We start from the raw sequence: 11,469 nt of genomic DNA, 5'->3' as shown, positions 1-11,469 counted from the left end.
AGCCAGCTGGTGTCAAACCATTCCTCCCATTAATGGAGAAAAGCAAAATGTGCAATGTATTATATATATAACTATAATATATACAGAGGTTTGCCTATCCAAAGAGGGTCCAATGATTAAAATTAAATCAGTTGCGTCCAGACTTCATACACTAAAACCAGAAGAGACAAACAAACAAACAAAAAAACCACAAAAGGAACCCAAAGTTTTGTATGCAGCTCTTTATTATACACTAGAATGAGGAGCAACACCCAGCACACTGTGTCATGAGGAGACCTCAGCTCCAAGCTACATGCTAAAATCATAAGACAGTCAGCTGGACACACTGACCACAACATAGGCTTAGTAATATCTGTTTTCTTTTCAAAGGACAAAAAAAAAACTGTGACATTCATGGAGGGTGTAACCCTGTACAGTGCACTGGCAGATGGCAAACACAAAAACTTCCTATACAAAACAAGCTATGTACATAGACAATTCACAATCAACCCACAACACACCCAAGCCAGCCTCCCATAGAGACTGGCACATCTTGCTCCACAAAGACTGCAAGTGGGGCACACCAGTAGGTGGAGACCAGCTCTCTCTCCCCCCGCAGTCCGCCCAGACAATACACAAGATGGTGATGATATGTAGTGGCAAGATGAACACACGTCACACGACCACAGAAGCACAACACAGTTGTAGCGACTTGCACAACACTCGAGAACAAACAGTATTTCACCCACAAAAACAGGAAAAAAACAACCTCCGCAGAAATGATCAAAGATTGAGAATAAAGAAAATGTAAATTATAAATATACAAATATAGCCAGTTGATCCAGCATAGGCTATGGCAATATTCAGCCCATGCTTTCACAACTGATAATATAAAAAACTCTGTTTAATATCCACAACAACTGCACAAAATGACTGACAGAAGAGAGTAGTATCCTCAGCCAGGCATTTCAAACAGTTGCACCTGACAAGTCAATCCTCCAGAACCACAATTGATGACCAATTGTTTCCACACACAGCAAAAAGTACACACGTTATGCACTAGGAAAAATCACCAGGAGCTTGACCATTTTCCCCTCAAGACTCTACAGTAATATGATACTTTTATCCATGCTCACAGTGAGAAACAACAGAACTGTCATGGAAATGGAGAAGCCACTTACGCTACTGCTGGCAAAGAACAATAATTGCCTCGTTCATCTATTGCAAGACGTTACCAACCCATAACAGTACAACCACCCCTCACCTATTGGAATAAATATAAAAATCTGCCAGGACCTAGCTGGTGTACAAAGTAAAAATCTGTTCCAAAGTACCCGAGTGAAAATATTCAGAGCAAAGCATAACCATTATCATACGAAGCTGTGAGCACCAAACCCTAATATGGACATGTCTAACAAAGCCCAAGCCGTTTCCAAAATAATAACAAGACTTTAGTTAAAAGCAATTGCTATTGTCAAGAGTCTTAATTCTCTCTTGAAACCCCGTGCAAGCCTCACCCTTCCCCCTGCTCAGCAGAATTAGCAGGAATTTTAAAACAAAAAACCAACAAAAACATGCAAAACCTTTTCAATCGAAATCAAATGCGGTTCTTCGAAAAATGATTTAACTGGAGGATCAACTTATCAGGGCATCAAGTAGTCCATGAGAGTGGCAGATGATGATAGACATTCGTGACAACTCTGCTGCACTTTTCCTTTCCTTCCCCCCTCCCCAATGAAACCAACACAAATGAGATTGAACCACCCCCCCTCCCCCAAGAAGATAAAACTGTGCATGAAATTTCATCTACGAGTACAGCACAGTACATCTGAACCAACCATATATACTATATAATTATAATTTAGAATTTGAGATAAAGTATTCAGAGCCAGAGCAAGCACGAGTGGCTATCACCAGCTGCCATCTGCCATAAAGTGTGTGTGCGTGCGTATCACAGTTGGCTTGCAGCCTCAGCGCTGCTCTTAGTCGGGTCCAGGCACACACACACAGCATGTCCACAAGAGCTTGGGCCAGCCTCTTCAGTCCCCTGAGGGCAGCAGTGGCCACGGCATCATTGGGACAAGCATACAGCGTTAGAAGACAGTCAGCTTAGATCTTTCGCTGAGACCATAAAATAAACTGCCCCATAGGACACCGCCAGAAGGTGCACACACAGAGGCCAGCTGTCTACTGTCCAGACCCACCACCACAGCTAAGGACAGGCGTGACAGCGCCAGCCGCACTCGGTGGCTACCTTCTCATGGTGCCGCAGGTTACGGTAGCCTGACTGAGGCATAAAATATGACGGAGGAGACGTGTACATGGGAGGCTTGACGAATGCACAAAATCAGCTGTGACACTGATGATGAGACGAGAGTACCTAACATGACTATAGAGAGAACACAGTGCCCAGACAAACAGGAGAAACAGGCCGCCTTCCCTCTGTGAAAGACGGGGCCAGCTCAAAAACTGAGATTGGTGCTAGTGGCAGCGCCACACTTGACACTGACAACAACGAGACTAGGCTCTTACCACATCATGGCAAACACATTATTAACTTCTTCAGTTATTGTCTCTTCTATCCCCAATACTTAAAACCCGCTGCTTCCCGAAAAAGACGCAGACAAGACCACATCACCAGCTTGACTGTTAGACCCTTGACATGGGGAGCACTCCCTGCCCCTGCCTTCACTTGTATCAATACAACCCCCTGACCTCAGCCTAGCCTTGCTGTTGTGACCAGTGTGAGTGACGCACAAAGCAGTTGTAGCCTGTACTCCCAACAAAGCCAAACAGGCTGTCAAAATTATCACAAAACACTGAGATCATGCAAGGAATTCCGTAGAGTCAAAAAAATAGTACAGACACTTATGCAGTGCAGCATTAGTAGTGACAATGGGAAAAAGTACAACTGCCACAAAAACTTGACACTGAATGCCTTTCCTTCCTAGCATTGTTCAATGTTACCAACATAGAGAGAAGACAGAAGCACAATGCGCCTCATGGCGCTAACCCTTGTGTGTGTCTGTGACTAGCTCCACACATTTAATTTCTTACTTCGTAGGTAAAATAATTCACAAAATCTATTTGCTTTCCGATCACAGGGTCCTGACTGGTAGGTATGCCAATGCCTGTGTGAGGAACTAGCCGCGTGTCCCACCACACTAGCACAGATAGCTTTGTTTAGTCGCTGAAGGAGAAAACGGTTAATGGCTAAAGCTAAGCTTCCTAAGGTGGGGGGAAAAGTCTCATGTGTCAGTAGTGATCTGAAGAGACAGCAGAGAATGAGTGAGATGAGTGAGGATGCTCGTCCTTCCCTCCCCCCTCCTGTAGCTCATCGTAGTGTGCGCTCGCGGAGAGCCCTCCCCCTCCCAGAGCCCTAGGCCCACCCGGTCCCGCCCCTGCCCGCCCGCCCGTCACAGGGGTCCTGATACCCACAGCACAGACTCCGGGCACCACAAGTCCCTGGAACCCCAAACGTCCACCTGAGGAAACAAACAAAACACAAAGGTCAGCATCTCAGACAACCAAATACGGGTCTACATCCATCAATACATCACAAACAAAAACATATTGTTATTATACCATCGACAAACAAAAACAAAAAATCTCACACCAGTATCAACCACTGACTGCAACACACAAGTCACACAAAATTATTAATTTTTAAGTCACGGCACTTGCAACGAAGGTCATACAAGTACTGAACATTGAGGTTAGAAGAGAGTAAAAAATTTGTTTTTAAAGTAAGGAGTGGAAACAAGGACGTCGGACGTTTGATAGTATAGAAAAAGCAAACCACACCAGAGCACCCCCCAAACCATCTACCAGCATATATCATTGCACAATAGATAATATATACATTATTTAAGCATTGCTGCTGAAATTTATTTTCACGATCGTTACCTAGGAAAGCCAAAATCCTGGAGCTATTAGCTGCAACTGACACCAAGGGGCACTTTTATGTTTCTATGGTTCTGAAGGGCATCTACATCTACAAACCCAGCATGATGTTTGTTTTAGTAGAGGTTTTACGGCCCTCGCAACTGCATATGGTCATATGAGCACCAGAAGTTTAGAGGTGTTACAAGAGAGTAACAAACATAAAAAAGAAGAAGGGGAGATAAGTACGATAGATGTTTGATAGGAAAGAAGAAGCAGACCACACCAGAGCACCCGCCAACCACCCACTAACCCAGCATGAGAAAGGTTCCACATGACATACGTAGGCCAAGAAGCACAATGTTCATAATCCTCACAGAACCTATTTGACCTATTTCAATCCTTTGACCCAGAATTTCTGTGGCGTTACCTCATTGTGAGGTGAACAGCAATAGCTGTTTAGGTACACTCACACACTAGCTTAAGTAAAGTGCTAGTCGTTAAGGTACCGGTACACACTCTAAAGGCATCACTTTCCCCTGTGGGAACAAGTTCCAGCACTAATCAGTCTAGAGAGGACAGGTCTTGCTGTGAGCAGCAATGGACCCCTAATTATCACTTACATGACGCCAACATGGATCACACGCCATAGTTGGCAGACAGACGTTCTCTCAGGGGCTGTGGGAACTGGTCTGAAAACTTGGACCAATTCTCCTCCCCAACTTGGGTCTTGAAGCCATGCAGGATCTGCAGAGCAAAAAGAAAGTGCAAGAGAGTGTCACAGAATGAAATTGAATAAATGAGAACAAAATTACAAGCAAGTCAGATTCCTTCGACTTACTTACGCAACTGTTCATTGATCATATGCGCCATTTCCAGACACTGCAAGACAAAAAGGCATTGTGACATCACCCTCACCAGCCACTACCCAATTCATGGACCCCCACAAAATACTGCAAATTTCACCTAGACTGAACATATTGGATTGTATCTAACCCTAAAGCGGCAACACTAGTGTACAATCTAAATTGTCCATGACAGCCAGCCATTATCAAGGCAAAAATAGTTGTTTTGCGTCAATGCTTAAAAAAAACAACCACACATAAGAAGCGGCCGTTTGTAAAGTGATTGTCTTGGTCTTACAATACAGCTCTGCACTGTCACCGAAAGGATGTATAATGATGAATACATACGATAAAGGCGATTAACATGCTTTTTGTTTAATTTCCCTTGCAAATGGCAAAAAAGAGCTATGTGAAGTTACAACCGGAAAAATTAGGAACTTGTTCAAAGTAGGCAGTTTAGTAGAGAAAATTTCAAATTAAATATGCTTTGAAATACTTTCAATTGAAAGCCTCTGCCTTCATAATCATAAAACAGTTTAAATTGTGTTGATATCTTTATTAGTTAAAAAGTTATGGTGATTTTTCATACCTAAAATCCAGCCATCTTCAGGCCATTTTTACACTGAGTTTTTGTGACACCAAAATGCAACTTTACAACACAAATGACCATTACTCTTAAAAAATTGCATATTTATTAAAGTGTTGTACATCAATTTGTTGAGAACTTTACACAAAATGCACACACCTACAAAACACCTCTTTACAAAGTCACAGAAATATTTTTGTAATGTGTTACGGACAAATGGTGTTCAGCCCGCCAATGTATAAAAACTGCCCCAAGGTCAGGAAAAAAGTTCTTTAATTTCATTTTGACAAGCACCCGATTCCACCAGGTCGTGACACATATAGTTGCAACACAATAAGGTCATATAAGTGACCAAGATTAGAGGCGTTACAAGAGAGTAACAAACAAAAAAGGAGGAGAGATAAGGACGATAGATGTTTGAAAGGAAAGAAGAAGCAAACCACACCACAGCTCCCGTCAACCACCCACAAGCATATGTTTGTGTGTGTCTAGCAATGACAATGAAAAATTAAATTTTCACCCAAATTGCTTAAAAATTGGCTTAAATGAAAATAGAGTAAATTCTAAGAACTATGGTTTTAAAATTTTTAAAATCCATTGATAAATAAAAAAGTTATTGGGATTGGAGGACCTTCATATAGGAAAAAATCGCTAAAATGTGGGACATGTTTTGATGTATTTTGAGGAAAAACTGTTCATAAGTCAGTAATGAATTGGAGCATATGAATGAAACTTGGCATCTCCATGTGATGTTTAGTGCCGAATCTAGTTCTGCTATCACTTTTTCGATGTCTTCATTACTTTGGATCTTAAAGACTAATATTTTCGTGAAATTTGTTGAATTGCGTGACATCGTTTTTACCGCGACGCGATGACCCCTTTTAAAACTCAGTAAAGCGCTATCAGGAAAACCCACGATGTAGTCATCGGTAACCCATTTGGTTATAGGCAGCCAATCACATGCCGCCTAGCGATCACACGCCTCTTGCATGCCGGCACCTCGCATTTGGGATGCGCGATCAAATGTTTTATCAATGGATGGGTGGTAATTTTAAGTTGGTACGGAAAATCTACTAAACGCAGTGATCTGAAATTTTACAGCAATAAAGAAGACATGTGGGGCGCTTGTGTGGTCGGCGATCAACCCGCAGCTCCGCTTAGTTTTCGAAGCGCAGAGGAAATTCGTACAAACACGGCAATATCTCCGGTTCTAGTAATCGTTCGGGATTGTACGCTGGCTTGTCGTTAGTTTAACCTTTCCTCTGGTTGGTTGCCGAGTTTCATTTATTTTCGTCCAGGAGTTTTCCCGTACCTATACTTAGCAGAGAGTCACTTCTGAATCCGAGCGGCCCAAAAAATACCCCTCGCGCGGAGGCCGATTTCAGGCCCAAGGCGCAGCGGGCGATTGGCATTGCTAGTGTGTCACAAGAGAACAGCAACAGAATGGGGGGACACCCACCCTGCACACTAAGCAAATGTCTCTCAAGAGAAAAGGGGCAGAAGAGGGAGGAGGCAGTGAGACCAACCTTGTAGAACATTTCTTTGAGATCTGGTTTTGGGTGCATCCATGAGGCTACTGCATCACAGAAGAAGATGAAGTCCTGGACCACTCCAGAAGGATTCACACCAATCATGAGGCACACACCACGAAAGGCAGAATCCTTCTCCTCATTGTCCCGGATGTTGCGCAGGGATGTGCACCTGAGAGGCAATAATGTGTCAGCACAATCGCATAGAAAACAAACGGCTCTACAGAGCTCCCACAACAGTGCACACATTTTGTTGAAAGAAGAAGAAAAAAAAAAAAACAGTGGGAAGCCGACCACCTACAAGCCACAACCTAAGAAAGTTTGTAAGAGTTAATGATTGCACCTATTGTTCCAAAAACTTCAGTCATTATCTTTCATAGCCATATTTCTCACTACACTTACCTGAGTGTAGGGGTACTTAACTAGACAGCTGAACAACTGCTTACTTTTACCAACTCAACAAATACTTTCTGATAAACTTAAAAAATAAGTATCAAATGTAAAAACAACATAAATAACCAGACAAAACTACTCAAGCAGTGATGAACATACAACATTTCACTTAAGAAGGGATATAATTACACAAAAATGTTTGCCATACTCTAAATAAAATATAAAAAAAAGAAGACAAAGAAATGAAATCAAAGCACACACGACAAAAACTTAAAGATTACTCAAGTATAAAGAAAAGTTACAATCAAAGAGCGAAACCAAAAGAAACTATAGCAAAGGAATTAAAAAAAAAATTACCATTGTCTGATAAACTGTTGTAATAGTGGGGCCACGTCTTGCGGGCAAACTAAGCCCAGTCTCCCAATAGTTATGGCTATGTAACCAACCAGGACGATGACGAGCACATGGTGACGATACAACGCACGAAGAAGGCAAATATAATGGGAAGAAAGAACATACAACGTCAACAATACATTACAGTCAACCGCACAGCCAAGAAATAAAATAAACAATAATAATAATAATAATAATAATTTCAACAAAGTGCATCTGAAAAAAATAAATCTCCCCTGAGAAGAAAAAATAAAAAAGTAAAAGAATTAGTCATACATGACAACAACATGACATAACACATGTCTGACAAAGCACCCGACAGAGAAGCTTCTAGTTCCCAACATCATAGCAATTCGGTCCACCTCTCTCACGGAACAAGGCAGAGTAGAGCAGACAGCCAATGACACGGGTAAGAGCCGTCCGTCGCCTGAGATCATTTAACACCCCCATCATCCTTCCCACACCAATTGCAAATATCAATACAGACACTTACAACCATCTTTTCACAACTTCCTTACTAGGGTAACTTTTTAACTTCCCAACAATAACCTCCAGCACTGTTCTGGTTAACAAGTAATACCAAAGGCATTAAGGCAAACAAATCAAACTAGATAACCTTGACCACAAAAAAAGTTTATATTATTCCCAGCTGCAATCTTGATACAGAAAATAAAAGTAATGAATTAAAGTATTTCGGGAAATTTTCTTGGCACAAATCATATTTAAGGCATAAGGGCAAATAAACCAAACTAGGTAACCTAGACAACAAAAATGTTTCTATTGTTACGAGTTGCACTCACACAAATTTTGTGGTTTAAAAACCCAATAAAAGTAACCAGTTTCAGTATCACACACAACATATACAGAAAGGGCATGGTAACACAACTGAAGTATGAATAGTGAACGTAAGTAGGTAGATGTACTAAAACTCATGAAACCATGTTACTGTGGAAAGCTGCTACAAGTGGAGCTAAGTGCGCCAGGGTCATCAGGTACACAAGGAGGAACACACACATACAATCACGAGGGGACGCAAACCACCAGCCCATCTCATCACTGTCAGAATATTTCTCTACGATGGGAGTTGGCACTCACCCAAAAGATTACCCTGCTTATAGAACACCCCTTCCTTTATTGAGCGAAAGCTTTACATGCCACAGTGGCTGCTGGGTATATCCAATACTGTCAATCTGGCAGGAAGGCAATGCCCCCCCCCCCCAAAGCCCATTTTGCGGCAGAATCCAGAGAATAACCCTAGTAAGACCAGCCCATTTTGCGGCAGAATCTAGAGAACCCTAGTAAGACCAGCAGACTACCAGATGCTCAGGGTGACGGAACAATACCATCCCTCTACAATATTCCTAACGGCAAACCGAAAGGGTGGATATATCATAATTAGTAAGGGGGGTAAAATGGTGCAACTTATATTCTGATCACCCACCTGTGTTTTCCAACAGAGTCTTGGGAGTATTGGAGCGGTTAATGATGTCAATCAGTTGAGTCAACACCATCCCAATGAAGGGCTGCATGTCGGCACCTGCAGGAGGGAGAATGTAAGGTTCTTCAAGAATTGACAAGGAAACAAATTAAAGACCTGCATGTCACCCTCAACCAGATTGTCAGAAAATTTTGCATCTGATTCCGAACTCAGGGACCACGGTCATAGACTCAGCTGAGTCTATTAATTTACGCACCTGATGAAATGCTCTTTTACCAACATTAATATTACAGCACAACCTATAATGAGGTTTGGCACAATAGAATTGGAATATGAATCCTCCATTACGGTCTATAATGATCTATCTAGACCTAGAAGAACAAGAGAATAGAACTTGAATTAATCCTCATCCGAATAATCAGTTAACAGACGAAATTCAAAATGGCCGCTCAAGCATGAAACTGAAAGTAGATCATTTAGGTCATCGTCCTTTTTCGTATTCGTATTTCTACTTAGGTTCCCACAATCAATTCGGAAACGCCGACGTCGGCACGAAAACGAAAGTGCCGACAAAGCTAACCGGAAAAAAAAGGGGACGCTGGCATTTCACATACATTGACTAATACAGGTGGGCCTAGCGACAGCATCAGCCGGGTCGCAATTGTCGGATTTCAGATGATTGTCGGCAAACATGCAGATCTAAAATTACAAGTAAAAACATCCTTTCTGTTGCACCCCTTCACACATGAACACATGTAGTACACTTTTTATTTCCTTCAAAACCCAGAGTACGCCTGGCACCAGCTGTGTTGTCCTGTTTTAGGTCTACAAATTCACACACCTATTTCTTTCTCCTGATTTTAAAGCACTGTAAGAAGTGAAGCAAGGACACAAAAACTTTTAATTAAGTTCACAATTTATTTGTACTAAAGCTTACTTGCAGCTAAAACACTTGTCCTAAAACGTTTCATTGAGGACATAACAGCTGCACTGTGATCACATATACTCACCCATTTTGATGGAGATTTCCCCAATGGCCCAAGTAGCATTATTACACACAGAGATGAATTCTGGGTTCAAGTTAGCTCCAAGGATTGGCATGAATTCCGCTGTGAAGTAAAAAAAAAAACCAAAAAAAACTGATCACTGGATGTTCTGCACCTCATCCAGTTTTCTTGTAAAAAAAAAATATTTTTTTTAATTTAAAAAAAATCAAACTAAAACACAAGTAAACATTGAACGTTTTATGGACCCTGACCAAATTAAGACGCGACAGAGTTATTGGCCACACTCCTTTTTCACTGTTTTGAAAATATAGCATAGACATAGGGTAACAAACACACTAACAATGTCATCACTTACAAGCGGCCCCCATGTGATTTCTTAGCAAACTTTTATTAAATATAGAGATGAAGATGACAAAATATTTCCAATTTTTTTGTCACTCTATGCCAGGAGTTGGGATTGAGGGTAGTGTTATGCCCCCCAGGACAGCTTGGCAGGGATCTAGAGTAAGCGCCAAAGAAACAACAACTAAAAAAACCCCAAAAAAACAACAACAACAAAAAACAACACTTAACACTAAGACTAATATATGCACATTACCAACATCAGAGCATCATGATCGTCACCATAAATAATCATCATCATGATCACCACCAACGAGTAAACAATTCCCCCTTTTCTTGAAAACAATCTGCACCATGTCAATACATTTTTAGGCAACCTACAAATATGAGCACCAAAATCAGGACACGGGACCAAAAAAAAAAAGAAGAAGAAGAAATGAAGCTACACAGCCAGCCCCTCATGACCTTTAGTGCTTGTTTAGTGTTTACAAATGTCAGTCCCAGTTAATGAGCTCTCAGTACCACCATTACTCAGCAATCACTGAATCAGCTCCAAAATCATGTGTCACTCCAGGATACCTTAATAATTGGCAGACACCCACTCCTAACGATAACATCCAGGAAACTTTAGACAAAAAAATTTTTTTTTTTAGATAAAACATTTGACCACAGAGGCAGTTCAGTTTAACAGCATTATAGTCCAAGATACACATTAGAGTATGATGAGAAGTATACAGGTAAATTACTTTCTCTTGGGGGAAGACTGCAATAGAAAATAGAAGTTGACCAAAAAAAAAAAAAGATGCTTTAAGCACCTCTATCCACGTCTCCGGATCAGACAGTACGAATACTAGCAAACATCATTAAGTGTCAATGCTCAAAGCTGTCATCACTTCCAGTCCAATACCAGGCAGTAAATACTGACAGGACCTCTGAACATACGATGATACTTTAACCGCAGTTCACGAGTTGTAACAGGTGAATCTGATTACCCATCAGCAATCATTGAAACATCCCCATACCGCCCGCGAGCGCTTGATATAAGACTCAATACTACTCAAGGCATGGGTTTAAC

At 41.4% G+C, this 11,469-nt stretch overlaps 1 protein-coding gene and 1 non-coding gene across 3 annotated transcripts in view; both read right to left on the bottom strand.

Annotated features, from left to right (window-relative positions):
- Nucleotides 1–206: 206 nt before the first annotated feature.
- Nucleotides 207–11,469, bottom strand: part of LOC101849320 (transportin-1) — a 34,279-nt gene continuing 23,016 nt past the window's right edge. The window contains exons 18-22 of one of the 2 annotated variants that reach the window (XM_005107643.3): nt 9,049–9,144; nt 7,572–7,647; nt 6,819–6,993; nt 4,485–4,608; nt 207–3,464 (exon numbers count right to left, since the gene is read on the bottom strand). In XM_005107643.3, the coding sequence (XP_005107700.1) occupies nt 4,501–4,608; nt 6,819–6,993; nt 7,572–7,647; nt 9,049–9,144 (455 nt within the window). In that variant the 3' untranslated portion in view covers nt 207–3,464; nt 4,485–4,500. Of the gene's footprint in view, nt 3,465–4,484; nt 4,609–6,818; nt 6,994–7,571; nt 7,648–9,048; nt 9,145–11,469 lie in introns of those variants that run through there. The other variant, XM_035972225.1, reaches the window with a different exon arrangement.
- On the bottom strand, nt 11,224–11,293 carry LOC118478500. Its single transcript, XR_004859084.1, has one exon. It is a non-coding gene; the product is annotated as a small nucleolar RNA SNORD41 (small nucleolar RNA).

The sequence above is a fragment of the Aplysia californica genome, unplaced genomic scaffold (assembly GCF_000002075.1).
Source record: "Aplysia californica isolate F4 #8 unplaced genomic scaffold, AplCal3.0 scaffold00618, whole genome shotgun sequence".
Lineage (NCBI taxonomy): Eukaryota > Metazoa > Mollusca > Gastropoda > Aplysiida > Aplysiidae > Aplysia > Aplysia californica.
The sequence above is the reverse complement of the archived record's forward strand: the minus strand, read 5'-3'. Positions and strand labels throughout refer to the sequence as shown.